The sequence below is a fragment of the Lonchura striata genome, chromosome 25 (genome assembly GCF_050655825.1).
Source record: "Lonchura striata isolate lonStrDom1 chromosome 25, ASM5065582v1, whole genome shotgun sequence".
Taxonomy (NCBI): domain Eukaryota; kingdom Metazoa; phylum Chordata; class Aves; order Passeriformes; family Estrildidae; genus Lonchura; species Lonchura striata.
Window position 1 is genome coordinate 1,714,097 of NC_140727.1, and position 23,056 is coordinate 1,737,152.

At 52.7% G+C, this 23,056-nt stretch overlaps 2 protein-coding genes across 8 annotated transcripts; one reads left to right on the forward strand and one right to left on the reverse strand.

The window, feature by feature from the left end:
• Nucleotides 1–1,104: 1,104 nt before the first annotated feature.
• Nucleotides 1,105–10,070, reverse strand: DCST2 (DC-STAMP domain containing 2). The gene is given in 16 exon segments (XM_085560432.1): nt 1,105–1,477; nt 1,557–1,717; nt 3,401–3,598; nt 3,692–3,787; nt 3,789–3,974; nt 4,081–4,211; nt 4,296–4,396; nt 4,491–4,658; nt 4,739–4,903; nt 4,985–5,142; nt 5,218–5,431; nt 5,928–5,993; nt 6,094–6,291; nt 6,387–6,488; nt 6,588–7,142; nt 9,794–10,070. Coding segments are annotated over 16 exon segments (2,940 nt in total). The 3' UTR covers nt 1,105–1,313.
• A 4,838-nt stretch (nt 10,071–14,908) lies between these two features.
• ADAM15 (ADAM metallopeptidase domain 15) lies at nt 14,909–22,730 on the forward strand. 7 transcript variants are annotated; one of them, XM_077789402.2, is made up of 25 exons: nt 14,909–15,093; nt 16,054–16,166; nt 16,770–16,846; nt 17,120–17,198; nt 17,305–17,381; nt 17,474–17,636; nt 17,707–17,769; nt 17,850–17,918; nt 18,011–18,180; nt 18,256–18,340; nt 18,408–18,556; nt 18,635–18,812; nt 18,955–19,047; nt 19,521–19,716; nt 19,786–19,894; nt 19,967–20,117; nt 20,185–20,262; nt 20,345–20,456; nt 20,550–20,688; nt 21,249–21,302; nt 21,562–21,670; nt 21,884–21,952; nt 22,115–22,183; nt 22,293–22,414; nt 22,603–22,730. In XM_077789402.2, exons 1-25 carry the CDS (start codon nt 15,048–15,050, stop codon nt 22,628–22,630), a joined length of 2,598 nt encoding a protein of 865 aa, XP_077645528.2. In that variant the 5' UTR covers nt 14,909–15,047; the 3' UTR covers nt 22,631–22,730. The 7 variants fall into 7 exon arrangements, with proteins under 7 accessions (XP_077645528.2, XP_085416682.1, XP_085416683.1 ...); XM_085560556.1 differs by lacking the exon at nt 22,115–22,183; XM_085560557.1 differs by lacking the exon at nt 21,884–21,952.
• Nucleotides 22,731–23,056: the final 326 nt, after the last annotated feature.

Below are 23,056 nucleotides of genomic sequence, written 5' to 3' on the forward strand. Positions count from 1 at the left end.
TAAATCTTCTATTGTTTTCCCCTCCATTTTCTCCCAAAGTTTTTTTTCCCAAATTATTTCCGAATTAAGGACCATTGCTCTATTTGTCCTTACTTTCTACACCTCACACAACTTTTCTGCTGACAAATCTTATATCTAGTACTTATCTCTAATCACACCCCTGCTGTCTCTGTAGCCTGCCTTTTGCAGCTTGCCCAAAACCCTCTGATTTTCAAGAATTCCCACAACCATCAAATCCTTAAATCAAGGATTTCCATTGATCCCACAACGCTCACTGAGGCAGTTGCCCCAAAACCTTCTGATTTTCAAGAATTCACACAACCTTAAATCAAGGATTTCCATGGATTCCTGTAACGCTCACCGAGGCAGTTGCTGCCTCTCTTTTGCAGCTTGCCCAAAACCCTCTGATTTTCAAGAATTCCCACAATCTTAAATCCTTAAAGCAATGATTTCCGTTGATTCCTGTAACGCTCACTGAGGCAGTTGTTGCCTCTGTGGCCTGCCTTTTACAGCTTGCCCAAAACCCTCTGATATTCAACAATTCCCATAATCTTAAATCCTTAAAACGACGATTTCCATTGATTCCCACAACACTCACCGAGGCAGTTGCCCAAAACCCTCTGATCTTCAAGAATTCCCACAACCTTAAATCCTTAAATCAAGGATTTCCATTGATCCCACAATGCTCACTGAGGCAGTTGCCCCAAACCCTCTGATTTTCAACAATTCCCACAACCTTAAATCCTCAAAACGACGATTTCCGTTGATTCCCGCAACGCTCACTGAGGCAGTTGCTGCCTCTCTTTTACAGCTTGCCCAAACCCCTCTGATTTTCAACAATTCCCACAACCTTAAAATGACGATTTCCGTTGATTCCCGCAACACTCACCGAGACAGTTGCCCAAAACCCTCTGATCTTCAAGAATTCCCACAACCTTAAATCCTCAAAACGACGATTTCCGTTGATTCCCACAACACTCACCGAGGCAGTTGCTGCCTCTCTTTTACAGCTTGCCCAAAACCCTCTGATTTTCAACAATTCACACAACCTCAAAATGACGATTTCCGTTGATTCCCGCAACGCTCAGAGGCAGTTGTCCCAAAACCCTCTGATTTTCAACAATTCCCACAACCTTAAAACGACGATTTCCATTGATTCCCGCAACGCTCACTGAGGCAGTTGCCCCAAACCCCTCTGATTTTCAACAATTCCCACAACCTTAAATCCTCAAAACAACGATTTCCGTTGATTCCCGCAACGCTCACCAAGGCAGTTGCCCAAAACCCCCTGATTTTCAACAATTCCCACAACCTCAAAACGACGATTTCCGTTGATTGCCGCAACGCTCACCGAGGCCAAGGAGCATCCCAAAACCGGCTCCCAGGAGGGCTTTTCTGCAGCGAAACTCATGGGGCTGGCTCCAGAGGAAGCGGCTCCACGGGGCGGGCAGGACCGAGACCACCACTCGCTTCAGGGCTGGGTGGGGAGGACGGCGTGGGCACCGCTGCCGCCGCCCGCGGGCGCGACAGGAGCGGTGCCGGGCAGCGGAGCTCACTCGTGTTGGGACGTTTCCGAGCGCGGGGAGTTTCTCCCACGGAGTTGATGTCGGTGGGATTCTCCAGTGGAGAGGGAGCGCGGCTGGGGGTCTGCACCACCAGCACCTCCTGCAGCTCTTCATCCCTTCCCACCGCTTGCTCCTCATCGTCAAAGTCGCGGCTGGAGGTGGGGAGACAAGCGTCGGGGACCAGCGGTTGTAGCGGGTGGGAAATGGATTGGAAAATGTTGTTGAAAATTGTTCATGGAAAATCGTTCATTTAAAAAATTGAGTTTTTTTTTAAAAAAATTAGAGAAAATTGTATAGAAAATGTATAGAGCATTTTTGATATAAAAAAATTGAATTTTTTAAAAAAAATATATACAGTTTTATGGAAATTTATGGACATTTTAAGCAGTTTTAAAGAGAAAAGGATTTATAGGATATTTTATAGAAATTTATAGACAATCGTATAGAAATGTATAGAAATAGATAGAAAAACTTTAATAGAAAATTATTTCTAAAAAAATTTTAGCAAATTTTTGTCATTGTAGAAATGTATAGAAAATCTTTGACAGGAAATTATTTCTAGAAAATGTTATAGAAATTTATAGAAAATGTACAGAAAATTTTCAATAGAAAATTATTTCTAAAAATTTTTAGCACACTTTCTAATTAGAGAAAATCTTGTAGAAATTTATAGAAAGCTTTTTATAGAAATGTATAGAAATTGCATAGAAATTTTTAAATAGAAAATTATTTTCAGATATTTTTAGCAATTTTTTTAATTATAGAAAAATTTGTAGAAATTTATAGAAAAATTTTAATAGAAAATTATGCATAGAAATTTTTTAGCATTTTTTAATTATAGAAAATTTTACAGAAATTTATAGAAAATTTATCAATACAGAAAATGTGTTTTCTATATTTATTTTAAATGTAGAAAATTTAGAAAGTTTGACAGAACTTTAGAATTTATAGGAAATATTTAAAGTTTAAATTTATAGAAAACCTTTAAAGTTTGACAGAAGGTGCACATAGCGTGTGAACCATATGTAAATTTTGAGGTAAATTTTTATTTAGAAATATTGTAGGATAAGACAGACGTTGAGAGAGATATTGAACTAGAAACAAGTTCTAAAGGATGGCTTTACAAATAAGATTAAATCATCACAGAAATAAAACTATAAAAGATACTTTGTGGCAGGACCCACGAGGGGTAATTTTTAGATTATTCTTTTTAAGGTATATATAGTGTGGCATGGTTAAAGCTGATAGACTAAAAACCACTTATAGGATATTGCAATTCTGATTTCGATAATGTGAATTATAACATCTGTATTGTCTCACCCTTCTCATGAGACTGAAAATGAATTTTTAAAACATCTCTCAGCTGCTCCATCTCTAATCAGAAAAATGTGTAATGCAACACTGACGCCGTTGGGGCAGGAGGGTATGAAAGGACTCCAATTCGGAAGGCTGAGAGTAGAACTGTGATTTATTTCAAATATATCACTCTTTTTATAGAGAGCATCATCCACACCCATTCTATTGGTCCTGAAGTGAGAACATTTCACACCATTGGTGTGCAGTGAATGACACACAGTGGCAGAACCTATCTATAAACAATGTGAACAACAGGAGAAATAAAGAATTATTTACATTCTTTCTCAACTGTTTCCCAGGCTTCTGCCCAGTTAGAAACTTTTGGTTTTCTCTCTGATTGAACATTCTTTCTCAACTGTTTCCCAGGCTTCTGCCTGGTTAGAAACTTTCCGTTTTCTCTCTGACTGAACTGAGGATACCCACACAACACCATGGCTGGAAGGGAAGGAGGAACTGCCATCTGCACAGCCAGTGCTCACCTGGAGAGCAGCCGCTCGCTCTCCTCCTCCTCCTTCTCCTGCAGCTGCTCTTGCAGCCGGGCCGCCGTTCCAAAGGGGAGCCTCCAGCCCTCGATCATGTCCTTGATGCGCTGCAGCAGCCGCCGCCCTCGTTCCTGGCCCCGCAGCGCCTGCTCAGTGCCCAGCCACAGCCCTGGTGTCTCCTCATCACTGGAGTCCCTGCGGGGGCACAGAGGCAGGGCTGAGCTGCAGCCCCCCACCCCTGCTGCAGCCCCCCGGGCTCGGGCAGGCCCCCGGCACCCCTCTGCTCACATCTCCTCATCCCCAGAGGCCGGGGAGCTCAGGGGGGCCATGCAGACGGAGCAGGTGTTCAGGATTCTGTAGCACTCGCTGCAATACAGCCCTGTGGAAAATGGGGCTGTCAGGGGGGAACGTGGAATTTTCTGGGGAGGGTGTCCCCGAGCTGTGGGGGCTCCTGCCTGTGCAGTTGGGTGTGATGCAGGCGGTGAAATCCGGCTGCTCTGCCATCCCACAGGTCAGGCAGTGCTTGCGCTGGATGCCCAAGCGGCGAGCGAGGCGAGCTAGCAGAGGGAACCTGCAAGCACAGAGCAAATGATCCACGGGGCAATGCCATCCCCGAGGTCCTTGCCACAGACCCCCGGGGATGGTGCTGGCCTTTTCCATCTCCTGGAAGAGCTTACCTGGAGATGAGGATAAGGAAGAACCGGCTTTTCCCAGTATCGGCCAAGCGCCGGGTGCCAACTTGGCGCAGGGCAAACATCACCCATTCCCGCCGTGCCCGGATGATGTTGTGGAGGAAGGCCAGGCGCTCCTGGCATGGAGGGGACGGGGTGAGGGCAGCTGGTGGCTGAGGGAGTGTAGAGGGACACACACACACCCACAGGAGGGGTCTCACCTGCTCGCGGGATGGGAAGTAGGCGGCACACACTGCCCGGCGCAGGCGTGCCATGTAGGAACCAAAGATGGAGATGAAGAGCCAGATACCGTACAGGATTCCTGGTGGGAAGAAAACGAGTTAAGCAGGGGGGCACCCCCCTACACCCCCCATCCACCTGGGTCGTTGAGGGTGCAGTGACCCTGGTCTGCACACCTATGGTGATGTAGGTGCTGTGGTCGGGCTCCACGGGCTTGATGAGGCACACCTGGGACAGCACCGAGACCTCGCCCTCCTGCAGCGCGTTGAAGGCAGAGACCAGATCCTTATAGATCTCACTGGTGTAGCCCGTCCCGTTGACGCTGATGGTCATGGTCGACGGCGCTGTGGGCAAGCAGCTCAGCCCTGAGGCCATCCCACAGCCCTGACCCTCAGCCAGCAGGGCACCCAAGGGTGCTGCTCACCCTTGGCAACGATCTCCGCGCTCAGCTGGTGCCGGAACAGGTCGAGTAGCCAGAAGATGCCGTAGTCAGCCAGGATGATGCTGAACCCCAGCAGCGTATGGCGCAGGAAGCTAAAGAGCTGCAGCCCGTACTGGCGTCGCTCCCTCCTTGACAGCCACAGCGCACCTGCACGGCCACGGGAGCACCGTGAGGCCGTGTCAGGGGGCTCAGGTCGGCCTGGGGGATCCCCTCGGGGCTGGGGCCGACCTGGGGGGATGTAGCGGCCCCTCTCCAGTGACGACAGGGGCAGCACGGTGGGTTTGCCCTGCTCTGCACACCGCAGGTCCAGCTCCACGAAGCGCCGCGTGATGTAAACGTTGTCGAAGGTGTCGTCGCGCAGGTAGCGGCGCCGGTAGCGCACGGCGCTGCGGGCACAGGGAGGCGGCTGAGCACCTGCACGCCGCGTCCCCATCCCCATGGGTCACCAGAGCGCTACTCACCAGTAGCACAAGAAGAGGATGGCCAAGAAGGAGACGTAGGAGAAGAGCTCCAGGGCATGGTGGTAGGGCTCCATGTGCTGCTTCACGGCCTCCATCATATCGGCAGACACCTCCCCCAGGCTCTTGCTGGCGTTGAGGTTGACGCTGAAGTGGTGCACGACCGAGATGTTGAACTCAAACTCGGCGCGGACACGGTTCAGGGCAGTAGTGAGGGCTGCAGAGGTGACAGAGGTGTTATGCTTTGCAGCCAGAACCAGAAGAGGGGCACAGAAAAGGATCCATGAAGTGGCTTGGGTTTGTTAATTTGAGATTTTTTTGGTCAATGTACTAAAGAGCATGGTGGGTTTGGTGTTGGATAATTACTAACGTACTTATTTCTTGTTGTGAGGTAGGATTAGGGGAAAGGTAAAGTAGGTTTAAAACTTTAAAAGGGTATAAAGAAAAATTTATTAATAGTAAATTAAAGAAAGAGTAATCAGAATTAGAACAAAACTTTTAGAACACTTTTCTTCTTATTATAAATTTTTTTCTTACTGATAATGCAAAGAAATAAAATTTTAGTTAGTTAAATACTTTTATAAACTTTTAGAATAGTCTTTTTTTTTCATTTATTTAGGGAGAGTGGTTAAAAGCTTTGTATCACTTCCATAGATGTCCCTCAGGCAAAACAATGACAACCCCCAAGCCCCACGTGGCAGTGGGATACTCACGGGCTGCGACGTTGATCCGGATGAAGGTCTGGATGAATTTAGGGATGGTGCAGAACGTGAAAGCAACTGCAGAGAGGGGGATCTCTGTAGGGCTGGGCCCCCATGATGGGGACAGACCTGCCCCATCACCCCATGAGCCCCCCGTGGCAGAGGGACAGGGACTCACAAGTGCTCATCATGCCGCAGAGGGCCTTGAAGCTGAGGACAATGTAGCAGAAGTGGAAGAGGAGTGGGAAGGCGCGCTCGCACCTGTCCTTGGTCTTGTCCATGTAGCGAAAGCATCTGCTCTTGGGGTCCCCCAGTTCACGGTTACAGATGCTCCCGGCCCTCGACAGCCACAGCCAAACATTGCGCAGGGCCCGGGCTGTGGGCAGGGAGCGGGCATTGGAGACAGGGATGGTCTGAGGGCAGGGTAAGGGGTGCTGGGGCTGGGGACACCCCCAGGGCTCCAACGCTCACCAACGTGTCTGGTGGAGTCCATGATGGAGCGGACGAACTTACGGACACGGTCACCCAGCACCTTGGCATTCTGGCCGATATCCTTAATTTTCTTCTGCACGTCTGCAGAGAGAGGGGACACCCGAGCACACCCCAAAGAGTGAGGGTAGCCCCAGGAAGGGCCTCTCCCATCCCGCCACCTTCCCCCAGGCCCCTGCTCACTCAGCAGTGGCTCCTTGGCACGCTGCAGCCGCTCGGCCGTCTGGTTTCGGGCCAGCTCAGCGCCACATGACAGCGCCTTGGCGACCTGGGAGACGTTGTGCAGGAGATTGGTGCCAGGGCCCTGCACGGTCAGGCACAGCGCCAGCATCATGATCAGCACCTTCCCCTCCCCTGCAAAGAAAGGGCAAGAATCAGTCCCATAATCGGAGAGGAAAGATTCAGTTTCATAATCTGACAGCAAATAATCAATCTCATAATCTGCCAGCAAAGATTCAGTCTCATAATCTGACAGGAAATAATCAGTCTCATAATCTGACAGGAAAGATTCAGTCCCATAATCTTCCAGGAAAGATTCAGTCTCATAATCTGCCAGGAAAGAATCAGTCTCATAATTGCACAGGAAAGAATCAGTCGCATAAACTGACAGGAAAGATTCAGTCTCATAATCTGACAGGAAATAATCAGTTGCATAAATTGACAGGAAAGATTCAGTCTCATAATCTGACAGGAAAGAATCAGTCCCATAAACTGACAGGAAAGATTCAGTCTCATAATCTGACAGGAAAGAATCAGTCCCATAAACTGACAGGAAAGATTCAGTCTCATAATATGGCAGGAAATAATCAATTTTATAATCTGACAGGAAAGAATCAATTTTGTAATATGACAGGAAAGAATCATTCTCATAATCTGGCACTAAAGATTCAGTCTCATAATACGACAGGAAAGAATCAGTTTTATAATCTGACAGGAAAGAATCAGTTTTATAAACTGATAGGAAAGAATCAGTCTCATAATCTGCCAGGGAAAAATCAATCTCATGATTTGACTGGAAGAATCAGTCTCATAATCAGACAGGAAATTATCAACCTCATAATCTGACAGGGAAGAATCAGTCTCATAATCTGATAAAAAAGAATCAGTCTCATCATTTGACAAGGAAGAATCAGTCTGATAATCTGACAGGAAATAATCAATATCTCATAATCTGACAGGAAATAATCAGTCTCATAATCTGCCAGGAAATAATCAATATCATAATTTTACAGGAAATAATATCTCATAATCTGCCAGGAAATAATCAATATCTCATAATCTGAAGGCCGTGAATTTGATCCCCACACGGGGCACCACAGGTGTTGGTTATTTCACTGCTCTGTTTCTGTCAGGGTTGGGATTGAAAGATGGTATTTCACATCTGGATTTAGATGTTCATTATTTTTATCTATATGACAGTGAGTTCTACAGTATTTTACTGGTAAGTTACAAAACGGTTTTGTTTCTATTTTTACAAGGTCTTTTAAGGAAAAATAATCTAAGAAATGACACTAAAATTATTTTTATTTTTAACTCAATAACTAATAATTTGTGTTTTGCAATGTGATTTTTTTTGTTTAATTATAAAATATGACTTAAACTTATGAAGAAGGTGGAGAAGAAGGATTAGCTACTGCCTTAAAATTTTTATCTTATTTTTATATATATTATTCTATTTTAAAACTTTAAACTCTAAGTTTTCTGCTAGTTGATATTACCCACTCCTATTTAAACGACACATTTATAATTGTATTATTAATCTGTTATATATAACTAATCTGCTATATCTAATCAACAATCTTATTAATCTGTTATATATAACTAATCTATTATATATAACATATTCTTATTATTTGTTATATATAATCTGTTATACATAATTCATAATCTTATTATTAATTGCTATATGTAACTAATCTGCTGTATATAATTAATAATTTTATTAATCTGTTATATATATCTAATCTGGTATATATAACATAATCTGATTATTAACCTGTTATATATAATTAATCTGTTATATCTAATTTATAATACTATTAATATGTTATCTATAACTAATCTGCTATATATAATTTTGATCATAATATTAATCTGTTATATGTAACTAATCTGTAATATATAATTTATAATCTTATTATTGATATGTTATATATAACTAATCTGTAATATCTAATTTTAAATCTTCTTATTAATCTGTTATATATATAATCTGTTACATATAATTTATAATCTTATTCATATGTCATCTATAACTAACCTTCTATATATAATTTATAATCTTATTATTGATATGTTATATATAACTAATCTGTTATTCATAACTTATAATCTTATTATTGATATGTTATATATAATTTATAATCTTATTAATATGATATCTATAACTAATCTTCTATATGTAATTTATAGTTTTATTATTAATATGTTATTAATTTTGGAAGCTTTTTTAACGGTTTTAGGGTCCCTAACTAATCTATAACTAATCTGCTATATATAATTTATGATCTTATTACTAATCTGTTATATGTAACTAATCTGCTATATATAATTTATGATTTAATATTGATATGATATATGTAACTAATCTGCTATATATAATTTATAATCTTATTATTGATATGTTATATAAAACTAATCTGTTATTCATAATTTATGATCTTATTATTAATCTGTTACATATATAATCATCTATATATAATTTATAATCTTATCAATATATTATCTATAACTAATCTTCTATATGTAATTTATAATCTTGTTATTAATTAATTTTGGAAGCTTTTTTAATGGCTTTAGGGTCTCTAACTAATCTATAACTAATCTCCCATATATAATTTATGATCTTATTATTAATCTGTTATATGTAACTAATCTGCTATATATAATTTATGATTTCATATTGATATGCTATATGTAACTAATCTGCTATATATAATTTATAATCTTATTATTGATACATTATATATAACTAATATGTTATTCATAATTTATAATCTTATTATATGTTATATATAATTTATAATCTTATTAATATGTTATCTATAACTAATCTATATATAATTTTTAATCTTATTATGTATATGTTATATATAATTTATAATCTTATTAATATGTTATCTGTAACTAATCTATATATAATTTTAATATTATTATTCATATGTTATATATAATTTATAATCTTACGAATATGTTATCTATAACTAATCTATACATAATTTTTGATCGTATTATTAATACATTTTTAATAAATTTTTAAGCTATTTTTACGGCTTTAGGGCCTGTGTTTTTCAGCACAGAAAGTTTGGGATTTTCCCTGTCTCGGCCTCCCACACACTCCCGTTGCTCAGCCAGTGGCGGGCACCCCTGGCACCCCCGCGGCTGCTCACGGGTGAAGAAGTGCGGCAGCGCCAGCAGCACCAGCATCCGCGCCCTGCTGGAGAAGGCCATGCCCAGGCCCGCGCCCGCGCCCAGCAGCACGGCGGCGCCCAGGCAGTGCCAGGCCCCGTGGCCCTGCACCAGCAGCGCCAGGGCCCCGTAGGCGCCGGCCAGCAGCAGGCCCAGCGCCAGGCCGCCCAGGCTGCGGGCGAACCCCCGCGCCTCGCCGCCGGCCCCCGGCCCGCGCCGGCCCCGCGGGGCTCGGCCCGAGCCCGGCGGCGGCCCCATGCCCACGGCTCCTGGTTCTCCCTGCAGAGCCAGCGAGGGTTTCCACAGTGCTGCCCGCCACGCTCAGGCCCTGCCCGGTTTCCGTTGGGCCCGGCGGTTTCGGTTGCGCTCTGCTGCCAGCTTCTCTGAGGTCCTCAGAGAGGGGAAGAAATGTCAGGGAAATGAAGCCGCAAACATCAGCGGTTCATGTCCAAGAAGAGTCCTTTTACTTTATTAAAATAAAGGGAGAGGCCTGTCGCTTCAATGGGGCATTCCTCCTGGGTCTCTCCAATTTTTATCCCAATTTCCCAGCCGCAAACATCAGCGGTTCATGTCCAAGAAGAAGACAGAGGAGTCCTTTTACTTTGTTCAAATAAAGGGAGAGGCCTGTCGCTTCAATGGGGCATTCCTCCTGGGTCTCTCCAATTTTTATCCCAATTTCCCAGCCACGTTTCCCTTCTCTCTTTCCCCATGGCTGAGGAACTTGAGAGCAAAGAACCACATTTCCCTTCTCCCTTTCCCCATGGCTGAGGAACTTGAGAGCAAAGAACCACATTCCCCTTCTCCCTTTCCCCATGGCTGAGGAACTTGAGAGGAACAGACTTGCCAAAACGTCTGATACCAAAGATTCTCCTCCAATGTATAACCCACCTTTTTAATTTTTAATTCTTACAGAATTTAGGGGTTTCTCCCGTCGTTTCTGTCACCTTTTGTGAAAAACGCTAATTACTTGGTTTTTAAAATTTTTTTCAAGTTTAATAATAATAACATGCTTATTAAAATAGTAATACAATTAAAGTAATAAAGTTTAGACTTAGGACAATTATAAGATAATAAAAGGCAAAGAATTACGGATGTTTGGATGCTTTTGGATACTAAGTGGTGAAAAGCATGTTTTGTGAACAAAGGAATTACCTTTAAAATAATATACTTGTTGCATATTCATATATCTTTTATGGTTATGTATACATTCTATTTAAAACAAGAAACTCTGTTTGCTGTATGTTAACTGTTTCCTTTAATCTAGCTGGCGCCTTTGAATTTGAGCAAGGCTTGAAGAAATTAGTTTCTTCTCATCAGAAGCTATAAATTCTTCTCCTTCGGAAGATTTAAGTGTTCTTTGAAGCGAGTATTTAATTAAAAAAAAAAAAAAAACAGACAAAAAACTTCCCCCCCACATACAGAGTATTTTTTTAACTACTAAAATCTTCATTTTAACTACAAAAGCACAACTAATCAATATAACATAATACATACTGCATAGAACCATATAATATTCATTTTTCGTACCTTGCAATATCCAATTTCATTTATCAGCAAACCTAAAGTTTATTTGTAAAATCAAATATCTCTTTCCATTCATCAATCAGTGAAATCCTTCCCATTATTCCTTTTATCTCTCATCCCTGGTTTTATCTATCAGCAGACCCACAGCTTGTTTGTAAAGACAAATCCAATATTCCTCTCAGATTGAATTAAAGCCTTCAGAGAAATTAAATTATATTAAGCCACATAGATATGAAGTAGAAGTGTAGGTTTAAGTTTTAATTAAATAGAAGTGTAAGTTGCAGTTTTAAGTAAGTTTAAGTTTTAGGTTTTAAGTAAGTAGAAATATATTTTAAGCGGCTTAAGAATTTGTATTAACTAATAAAGGCCCTAAGGCCTAGTTAAAATTTAAGCAACCTAGCCCTAGACGTAAGAAAACATAGCAGAACCCTGCCACTAGAGCAGATAGAATTACTCACATAAAATGGATAAAATGACATGCCTAAATAGATAGAATGACTCACATAAATAGATAAAATTATTCAGATAAATTTAAAGTAAGAAAACAGTATATTTTCATAAATAGATATTAATATATGCATAGTGTTTTAGGTAAGAACTGACAGTGCTTTTGTATTAGTTTTGTACCACTTTCGCACATCAGAATCAAGTTCAGATCAGTGTAGAAAGAATGTTTTAGAATTGTGCTTTTAGCTAACTGGGTGTTTTACAAATAAAAAGCCCTGAAGCGGGGTACAAGGATCATCATCAACCATCACAACATCTTCTCTGCCCCTGCCCAGGGCTGCTGCTATCTTTTATATGATATATTACATATTACATGTTTATAGTTTTTCCCCAGTACCTACTGCCTATATTAAAAGGTGATTTTCTACTCTAAACCAATCCATAAGTGCCAGCATCACCAAAAACATGGAGGTGAGGAAGAACAAGGAGGAAGAACAGGATCAGCCCACTTTCCTCCATCTTAGAACTTCTGACCCCCATGTACAAAATAAAAACCCCCTGTACAGGTGCTAAAACACCCCTGTACAATACTAAAAAATTTCCCCTTTGTTTTGTAACTACTTTTGCTATACTATCTAACCTTTTGTGACTGCTTATTCCACCTCCAAAGTTGGTAACTCATTCCATGGCTCAAACTCAAAATCCCAGCTGTTTCCAGCTGCCTGCCAGGGTCTCAAATGCTTCTGAGCAAGGCCTGGAACCTCTAAAAATGTCTGAGGGACATTTTGAGTTCCAACATAAACAATCCACCACTGCTCGTGTCTCTTTGAGAACCTCAGACCCAGTAAAAGCTCAACATGGGTGCTGCTCACCCTGATGTTCGTCTTCCAAACAGAGAAATTCTGTAATTACATCTCAGTAATTAGAGCTTTAATAAGCCTCAGCAGTTGTGGAGAGAAGAAACTTCAGCCAATAAATCAGTGGGGACCAGAGCCCATGGGACACTGAAGACACCGACCAGGGACATTTGGCCACAGAGCCACGAGATGGAGAGGAGCAAACAAGGCCAGGAATCATCCAAAAGGGAAAAGTGGCTAATTGCAGCAAGGGAAGATCACGACCACTGAGTCAAGAAACCCACCAACCCAAAAGGAGAACACTCGACCCTAATTAGCATGAGAAGCGAGAGAATCATTTAACCAATAGAAGAGAAAATACTAATTAATACTCATTAATGAGGAACTGTGTAACTTGTAGACCATGAATGTTTAATACTTGTTTGCAAAAGTGTAGAAATGTCGTAGTTGAGACAGAGAAAATACGAAGCAGCACACTCCATTTTCAGAAGGCTTCAAAGCTGGTTTTATTCTAGCATGCTTTTTCTACATTCTTACAAAACTCACAAATTTACACTTCACTCATTGGTCAGGAAAGATAAACAAAGTGTTTCTTGGAGGAGGCAGTTGCAGGTTTCTCTTCTTTATCCTCCTTTCTTTCTTGGTTTCTATGTCAACAACCTCGGTGGAAAATTCTTTCAGGGGTAAACATGGATTTTCTTCTCAAACCTCTCTGCTCACAGAAGTCACTGTAAAACCTCTTCCACATAGAAATATGTCAGAATCTGAGGTATTGATGATTCCCAGATTGTAAAAGTCTCTGTCTTTCTGCCCCGCTGCCAAAGAAAAAGTCGTAATTCGTCTGTGCTGGTTTTTAAGGTTGTTTATTTTTGTTTATTTACAACATGCTCTGTCTGCCCTGCAGCAGCTCTGTCCTGCAGGGCAGCGTGTGGGGCTCTGCCCTCAGTGGGATGTGACAAACATTAAATACCAGAAACTCCCTGGGCTGCATTTACAATAACGTGCCAATATCTGTCACCTACGTTGGACAGTGTGTCCCCAGCCTGAACCAACAGAAAAATGCCAACACCACAGTGAGACATGGAGGGCATGAAGGAGGAGAAAAAGGACAAGGCACACCCAATTTCCTCCAGCTTGTCCCCTTTGGACCCCTCATCTAGAATTCTAAAATTTTACTTTTGCAGCCGTGCCACACTTAATTTTTACTTAAATCAAACACTGATAAATAGAGGAAGGGAACTACCATATGTTTCTTTCCTTTAAATAGTCCTTTTCGTGGATGGTAGTGTTTCATAATAAAATCAAAAGTTTCCGTGTGGAAAAAAAAGGGGAAGAAAGCTTTCAAGGAAGCAACCTCCCTCGACAAGGACCAGTCACTTGGAAGAAAGAAGAAAACAAATAAAAACCAGCCACAATCTTTCTCTCAGTCTCCTCACTTATATCTGGTTTTAAAAAGGTGAAGGTGGGGCCGGGTGGTGTCTGGGTTAGGAGGGTGGGGGTCTCTGCTGCCTGCGGTGATGAAGGTGGGGGTCTCCAGTGTACAGGATGATGAGGAGGGGTCTCCAGAGCATGAGATGGTGAAGGTGGGTGCCTCTGCTCTCCCGGGGGGTCTCCAGTGTACAGGATGATGAGGAGGGGTCTCCAGAGCATGAGATGGTGAAGGTGGGTGCCTCTGCTCTCAGGGGAATTGAAGGTGGGGGTCTCCAGTGTACAGGATGATGAGGAGGGGTCTCCAGGGCATGAGATGGTGAAGGTGGGAGCCTCTGCTCTCCCGGGTGGTGAAGGTGGGGGTCTCCACTCTACGGGATGATGAGGAGGGGTCTCCAGGGCATGAGATGGTGAAGGTGGGTGCCTCTGCTCTCCCGGGGGGTCTCCAGTGTACAGGATGATGAGGAGGGGTCTCCCGAGCGTGAGATGGTGAAGGTGGGTGCCTCTACTCTCCCGGGGGGTCTCCACTGTACGGGATAATGAGGAGGGGTCTCCGGAGCATGAGGTGGTGAAGGTGGGTGCCTCTGTTCCCCCGGGAGGTGAAGGTGGGGGTCTCCACTCTACGGGATGATGAGGAGGGGTCTCCGGAGCATGAGGTGGTGAAGGTGGGAGCCTCTGCTCTCCCGGGTGGTGAAGGTGGGGGTCTCCACTCTACGGGATGATGAGGGCCGGGCTCTCGGGATGGGGAGGGGTCCCCCGGGCAGCAGCACCACCGGCTCCCGACAGCCACCCCCAGCCCCGCCCGGCGCACAGGGAACCTCCCCCGCTCCGCCCCGGCCTGGGCGGTGCCGGAGGAGCGGAACGGGGCCGCGGGGCTGGCGGGGAAGTTCCGCCCCCGGGCCGGGCCGGGCGGGGTCGGTGCCGGTGCCGGTGCCGGGGCCATGCGCGACGGGAACCGGCCGGAGGGGCCACGGCGGCGATGGGGCCGCGGCTGCTGCTCGCCGCGGGGCTGCTGCTCGCCGCAGGTGAGCGGGGGTCCCGAGCGGGATGCGGGGGTCGGTGGGGAGCGCGGCTCGGCCCCGGTGGGGACATCGCGGGGGTACCCAGGGAGCGGCCCGGGAGGAGCGCGATGGGTTCAGGAGTCGTAGCCCCTCTGGGAGCTCGCTGTCACCTCCTCAGGATGTCCGGTGTGTCCTCCCGGTACGCTCGGTGCGCTCCCGGGACGTGCGGTCCCCCTCCCCGGGACGTGCGGTCCCCTCCCCGGGATGCGCGGTGCCCCTTCCCCGGGATGCTCGGTGCCCCTTCCCCGGGATGCTCGGTGCCCCCTCCCCGGGATGCGCGGTGCCCCTTCCCCGGGATGCTCGGTGCCCCTTCCCCGGGATGCGCGGTGCCCCTTCCCCGGGATGCGCGGTGCCCCCTCCCCGGGATGCTCGGTGCCCCCTCCCCGGGATGCGCGGTGCCCCTTCCCCGGGATGCTCGGTGCCCCTTCCCCGGGATGCTCGGTGCTCCCCCGGTCCCGCGGTTCTGCCCCGGCGCTCCCCGGGCTGCTGGGGCCGTGCAGAGCCGGGTTTGGGTGCTCCCTCCAAACCACATCCGCGGGCCCTGGGCAGGCAGGGGTTCCCCAAAAGCTGGCGGGAGGGAGGGTCTGAGTCAGCCGAGTCCAGCTCCCAGCCCTGCCCAGTCTCTGTGCTGGTTGTACTGGGCAGCCGGCCGAGGTGATGCAAGGCTTGGCCGAGCAGCCCATCCCATCCTCCTGCAGCCCCCAAACGGGGGGTTCCCCACAGCCTCTGCTGGGAGGTGAACGTGGGGGTCCCTGTCGCTGCTTCCCACCTGTCCTGGGGGACTGCAGCAGGTGACAATGCCTTGGGTGACGGGACTTTGGTGGGTGATCAGGGTGTGATGGGTGACTGGGAGGGTCTGGGCTGTGCTGGGTGACCGCGGGGGTCTGGCTGTGCTGGGTGACACGGTGGTGTCACCCTGTGCAGGTGACAGCTTGCAGCAGCAGCAGCAGCACAGTGAGGAATTGGGACACTCCTGGTCTGTGACCCCGTGGGTCCTGGGGGATAACCGGACACTCAGCTTGGCCGAAGCCACCCAGGTGAGCCCCCGCCCACATCCCTGGTGTCCCCCACGCTTGTGACAGTGCCTGCACCCTGCCACCTCCCCCCTGCCCTCTTTTCAGTGCCCCCCACCCTTGTGACAGTCCCTGCACCCTGCCACCTCCCCCCTGCCCTCTTTTCAGTGCAGGACATGCAGTGTCCCACTGCCACATCCCCGGGGCTCCCAGCACCCAGAACTCCCGGTGTCCCACAAGCAGTGGGGAGGGGGCCCTCAGCAGGTCCCCCTTCCCCTCCTGATGCTGGGAGGGACCTTTGTGGGTCGGGGTACCCACTCCACGCCCCTCCTGGGTGGGGTGGAAGGGCCCAGCCCACCCTGCAGCCTCAGGGAGGCTCTCCCATATTTCCGCAGCGCTGCACCGGGCAGGAAGAGCGGGGGGAACGGGGTGGGGGCCCCGCTCGGTCCAACCCCCCGTTTCCCCGACACAATGAGGCCGGGAGGGAGGGACGCTTCCTGCGGGCTGGGCAGGGCATCCCTTCCGACCTCTCCCTCCGGGCACGCGCCAGGGCCGGGCGGGTCACGGTGCGTGGGTGTGGGGTGGCGTGGGTCAGGGGGTGCCCCCTTAACCCCTGGTCTGTGCCAGGGGGGGTTCCCCGCCCGTCTGACAGTGCTGCTGGAGCTGGAGGGGATGCGGCTGCTGCTGGAGCTGGAGCAAAACTGGTGAGTCTGTGGTTCAGCAGGGTGTGGGAGGGGGCTCCCGGAGCCATGCAAGGGTGGGGGTCCTCCTGGGAGCTGGGGTTCTGCCTCTATCCGTGCTGCACTTAGAGTGGGGGTCTCTAATTCCCTGTCTCCATCCATGGCACAGTTGGGGTGGGGGCCCCAGGGTGCACCCACGGCAGGGTGGGAGGTGCCGAGTCCTCCCTTCCTGCCAGGCTGTGCTCAGGGCAGGGTGAGCTGGGGGTTCCTGCTGTGGGTGACACGAGTCTCTGGCAGGGAGCTGGTGCAGGGCACTGGGGCACTGCTCTATTACCTGCCCGATGGCACACAGGTCATCCAGGAGCACAGACAGCAGGTATGGCCCCCAGCATGGCTGTCACCTGTGCTGTCCCCAGGCTGTCCCCGTTCCCCAGGGGGACTCCAGCCTGGGGCTGGATCCTGAGCTCCCTTCTCTGCTGCAGGAGCACTGCTGCTACCGGGGAACAGTGCAGGGCTTCGCCGGCTCCTGGGCCAACCTGTGTGCCTGCGCTGGACTCAGGTGAGCCCCCAAGCCCCGTGGTCTGTGAGCTCACTCCCACTGTGCTGATGATGGGATGGGCTCCATATCCCAGCTCCTCTGTCCTTCCCCAGCGGCCGCCTCTGGCTGTCAGACACCAGGAGCTACACGCTGGAGCCGGACACCAGCAGCCCGCCAGGGCAGCACATGGCATCCCACCTTCGGCTGGACCCCCAGAGCTGCAGGCAGGGCACCCACCCTGGGCCAGAGGCAACAGAGCCGCCCTGGCCACAGAGGGTAGGTCACCCATGGGTCTTGCCCCACGGAGTGTCCGTGTGTCAGCGCTCTGACCCCTCTCTGTCCCCAGGGCAAGCGGGCAGCGGCACAGCAGCACTTTGTGGAGCTGGTGATGGTGGTGGACCACGCTGCGGTGAGTGCTGGGCAGTGTCCCCACAGCAGGGGCTGCCCTTCCCACAGCCCCTCCTCTGACCCCTCTCCCCATTTCCCCAGTTCCAGCGTTACCCCAACCTGCAGCGCGTTCACACGCGGGCCCTGGAAATCGCCAACCAGGTGGACGTGGTGAGTCGCCGTCGTGTCTGTCCGCCCCAGCCCGGCGCCCGGCCGTGCCCCTGCAGTGCTGGGGGGGCTCTGACCCCTCTGTGCCCCCCCAGTTCTTCCGCCCGCTGGGGGTGCGGGTGGCCCTGCTGGCAGTGGAGGTCTGGAGCGAGGGTGACAAGATCGCGGCGGGCGGCAGCGCCCGGGCGGTGCTGGAGCGGTTCCTGCGCTGGCGCCGGGAGGAGCTGCTGCCCCGGCTGCCCCACGACAACGCCCAGCTCCTGACGTGAGTGGGGGACAGGGTGGGGACGGGGGGACGAGGCCGCAGCAGTCCCCCAACCCCCCTGTGCTCGCTCCCCAGGGGTGCCCACTTCGATGATGTCTCAGTGGGGATGTCGACTCAAGCCTCCGTGTGCTCCCCCACGCGCTCCGGGGGGGTCAGCATGGTCAGTACCTCTGTCCCCCCATCCCATCCTCCCACCACCTGCACTTTCTGACCCTCCTGTCCCACAGGACCACTCGGTCAGCGTCCTCGTGGTGGCCTCCACCGTGGCCCATCAGCTGGGGCACAACCTGGGCATGCGCCACGACAGCGCCGGGCGCCTCTGCGACTGCGGCGACCTCCGGCATGACCGCGGCTGCATCATGGCACCGCCCACAGGGTGAGGGCAGCGGGCAGCCCTTCGGGGGGCTGGGGCCAAGCCCCTTCCTCACCTCACAGCCCCTCCCTCCCTCTGCAGCTTGACGCCTGGCTTGAGCTTCAGCAACTGCAGCCGGCAGGACCTGGAGCGCAGCCTGCAGCAGGGCCGGGGCTGGTGCCTCTCCAACGTCCCCGAGCCCCAGCTCCTGACAGGGAGCCCCACCTGTGGGAACCACTTCGTAGAGCTGGGCGAGGAATGCGACTGCGGCCTCAGCGTGGTACGGGGGGCTCTGGGTAGGCCTGAAACCCTGGAGCCACCCCATCTCTCCATGGCTCTGCCCAGGGTTGTCTGGGGCTGGCAGGGTGGTTTCCGGTGCTGGGCGCTGGTGGCACCTGCTGACTGCAGCCCCCCCACCGCAGGAGTGCACAGATCCTTGCTGCAACAGCAGCTCCTGCCAGCTGATGCCAGGAGCCGTGTGTGCCACTGAGGATGCCTGCTGCGAGGACTGCCAGGTGCGTGGGGATGGGCACCCATGCCATGGGCACACTGGGTGGTGGGAGAGTCCCACACTCACCCCATTTATCTGACCATGTCTCCCCACTCACCCGTTTATCTGGCCATGTCTCCCCACTCACCCCGTTTATATCTGACCATGTCTCCCCACTCACCCCATTTCTGACCATGTCCCCCCACTCACCCCATTTATATCTGACCATGTCCCCCCACTCACCCCGTTTATCTGACCATGTGCTCCCACTCACCCCATTTATCTGACCATATCTCCCCACTCACCCCGTTTATCTGACCATGTCCCCCCTACTCAACCCGTTTATCTGACCATGTGCTCCCACTCACCCCGTTTATATCTGACCGTGTCCCCCCCACTCACCCCGTTTATATCTGACCATGTCCCCCCCACTCACCCCGTTTATATCTGACCGTGTCCCCCCACTCACCCCGTTTATCTGACCGTGTCCCCCCACAGCTGCGCCGTGCTGGCCACGTGTGTCGGGAGCTGCTGGGCGAGTGCGACCTGCCCGAGTTCTGTGACGGGGTCTCGCCGCGCTGCCCCCCGGACACGTTCCTGCAGGACGGGCAGCCCTGCGCCGGCGGGCGGGCACGCTGCTACAGCGGGACCTGTGCCACCTACGAGGGGCAGTGCCAGCAGCTGCTGGGGCCAGGTAGAGCAGCGCCAGGGTGGGGTGCTGGCAGCTAAGCAGAGGTGCTGAGGGTCTCTGCCCCCGCTGCAGGTGCCAGTCCTGTCTCCAGCTCCTGCATGGCTGCCCTGAACTCAAGAGGGGATGAACGTGGGCACTGCGGGCAGCTCCCCAACGGCTCCTATGTCACTTGCACCCAGCAGTGAGTGAGGTCCCCATCCTTCTCCATGCCCCCCCTGCCGTGCCCCCTGCCCTGACCCCTCTGTCCCTGCAGGGACACCAGCTGTGGAATGCTGCAGTGCCAGCGTGGCAGGTCCCTTGGGGACAGCCCAGAAGGGTTCTGCCAGGGGACCACCCTGCCCGGGGATGAGGATGTGGCCGATGCGGCCATGGTGCTGCCTGGCACCACCTGTGGCCCCGGGAAGGTGAGCAGTGGGGCAAGAGGGAAGGGCCTGGGGCGAGTCTCCCAGTGCTGACACCCACCCTCCACAGGTGTGCCTCCAGCACCGGTGCCAGAACGTCTCCATGCTGGGTGACCAGCAGTGCCAGAGCAAATGCCACGGGCACGGGGTGAGTGCGGGGCTGGGGAGCGGCCGCTGGCAGCGGGGACCTGCCCCTCAGGAGCTGAGCTGAGCTGGTGTCACCCACCCAGGTGTGCAACAACCACGGGCACTGCCACTGTGAGCGGGGCTGGGCCCCCCCAGGCTGTGACAGCCCCGGCGTGGGGGGCAGCCAGGACAGCGGCCCTGCCGGCCTTGAGCGAGGTGAGGGACGAGGCGAGCGCAGAGAATGGGGCATTGTGCGGGTGCCAGGGGGAGGACGGGCACGGCGGGGGCTGACGTGCTGCTCTCCCGCAGAGGGAAGCGCCCTGCCCACGGCCCTGCTGCTGAGCACGCTGCTGGGGCTGGCGCTGGCACTGGGGCTGTGCCGTGCCCGCCGTGCCGGCCTGCACAAGCACCTCTGCCAGCTTGGGAAAGGCACCTCCTGCCAGTACAGGTACTGGGGACAGGGGGGCACACCGGGGGGGTGTGGGGGGCACGCGGGTGTTGGCACGTGAGGGTTGGCACGCTCGCCTGTGCATGCGCGTGCCGAGGCACACCGGCGGCACGCGGCTGCCACGCTCACCTCTGCATGCGTGTGCCGTGACACACTCACTTCCACACGTGTGTTGTGACACGCGGGCAGCACACAACCCTCCGCACGCGTGTCGTGCAGGTGGCACGCTGGCCTCAGCACGCGTGCGCCACGGCACACAGCTGGGCACACCACACCTCTGCATGCGTCCGCCGTGGCACGCCGGTGGCCTGCTCGACTCTGCTCCTGCGTGCTGCGACACACGGGTGGCACGCACACCTCTGCACGTGGCACGCGGGTGGCACGCTCCATCCTGCATGCGTGTGCCCTGACACGTGAGCACGCGTGTGCAAACATGTCCCCGCAGTGACCACCCGTGCGTGTGCGTCCCCAGCGCAGGTCACAGCCCCGTCACCCCACATCCCCGCGGCTCCTCTCGCCCCCCCAGCCCCGGGCTGAGCCCCCCACTCTTCTCCCCACAGTGCTGAGACCCGGGTGCGGTTCCTGGGTCCCGGAGCCGCAGACGGCTGGAGCGGGTAACGTCACCGCCGGCGCCCGGGCGTGGGGCTGTCCCCGAGCCGTCCTGCTTCGCAAGGCCTCCGGTGCTGCGCTCTTCCCCTGGCAGTGCCCGTGGGGTGCGGGGCAGCCCCGGGGTGCGGGGTGTCGCATCTTCCGGCGCCGAGGGGTTCGTTTCTCTTGGGCTTCTGCTGGTGTCGGTGTCGCTCGGTCGCCGTGCGGGTTCCCCCGAGTGCCCAGAGCGAGCAGGGTCGGTCTCACGCTGTGTCTCCCCTGCAGGATCTCGCAGCCAGAACCCCGGCCGGGCAGCAGCCAAGGTCCCCCTGCGCGTCCCCGGCCCCCACAGTGGCGCCAGGCCACGGAGCTGCAGGTCATGCACGGCAGCAAGGTGAGGATGGGGGTGCTGGGGGTAGTTCTCTCTGGTCTTGGGGTGCTCAGAGCATCCCATACGTGGCGTCCCACCCGTAGCAGCCTGGCACAGCCAGGGTTGGAGCCCGTCCCAGCCGGGGCTGTGCACTGAGAGGGGGTCTCTGTCTCTGCCTGGCGGGAGGGGGGTCTCCGCATGCTGCATGGCTTGTCCCCCCTCTCCCTCTCTCCGCAGCCGGCTGCCCTCGGCTCAGCCCGGCCTGATCCGCCCTCCCGGCCTCTCCCGCCGGACCCTGTGCCCAAGGTAATGCCCGGGCAGCGGGGGGAGGTATCCCCCAGCCCACTCCGGCCCCGCTGCATGTCCGGCTGCGCTCCAGCTCTCGGGGACTTGTGACACGGCTGCTCCCCGTGCCGCCCCGCTTGTCCCCCTCCGTCTCACTGTCCCCCTCCGTCTCTGTCTGCCCAGGCCCCCCCCTCGGACAGGCCGCCCCCCCCCACACGCCCGCTGCCCGCAGACCCTGTGCCGAGCGCCCAGGTAACGCAGCGGCACCCGCGTGTGGGGCGGCAGGGCGACCGCCACCCCCCGAGCCCCCCGGGGCGGGGGTCGGCCCAGCGCCCGGCTCTGACACCCCGCGCCCTCGCAGCCCCCAGGTGCAGCCAAGCCCCCGCCGCCGCAGCGGCCGCTGCCCTCGGACCCGCCGGGCCCGTCGCTGCCCCGCGGGGAGAGCCCCGCCCGGCACCCCTATGTCACCGTGATCCCCGCCAGGTGAGCCAGCGCGGGGATGGGGTCCGGGGCTTTGAGGGGCGCCGGGGTGGGGCTGCAAGACCCGGCGGGAGGGCGGCTGGGGGAGAGGGGGTGGCCAGGAGAAAGGAGGGGGTCAGGGATGCAGAGCGGGGGCGAGGGGAGTCGTGCGGACGCCACCCTCACGCCATCGCCCTCCCTTCTCTCGCCAGGCCCGCCCCGGCCCCGCCACAGGCCTGAGCGGCGGGCAGCGAGTGCGCAGCGCTGGATCCGCGGGGGAGGCCGGGCCCCGCCGCCCGCTTTTTCTCCCGCCACCTCAATAAAGGGGCTGTGAGCCGCCTGTGCGCTGCCTCCGCCGCACCGGCACCGGGGCGCGGCCACCGGGCCCGGGAGGGGGGAGCGGGGCGGGACTACAACTCCCGGCAGGCCCCGCGCCGGAAGGGGCTGCCGGGCGCCGCGCCCCCTGGCGGGGACGGCGCGCAGCTGCAGCGTGGCGGGGTCGGGGGACACGTGGGCACGGGCGGGGCGAGGGGACACGCGTGGGCACGCGTGTGTGTCCGCGCGTGTGTCCGTGTGCCTGGCTGCGTGTCTGTGTGCGTGCATCTGTGTCTCTGCGTGTGTATCTGCGTGCGCCAGGGCTGCTCCGTGGCCATACGTGTGTGCCAG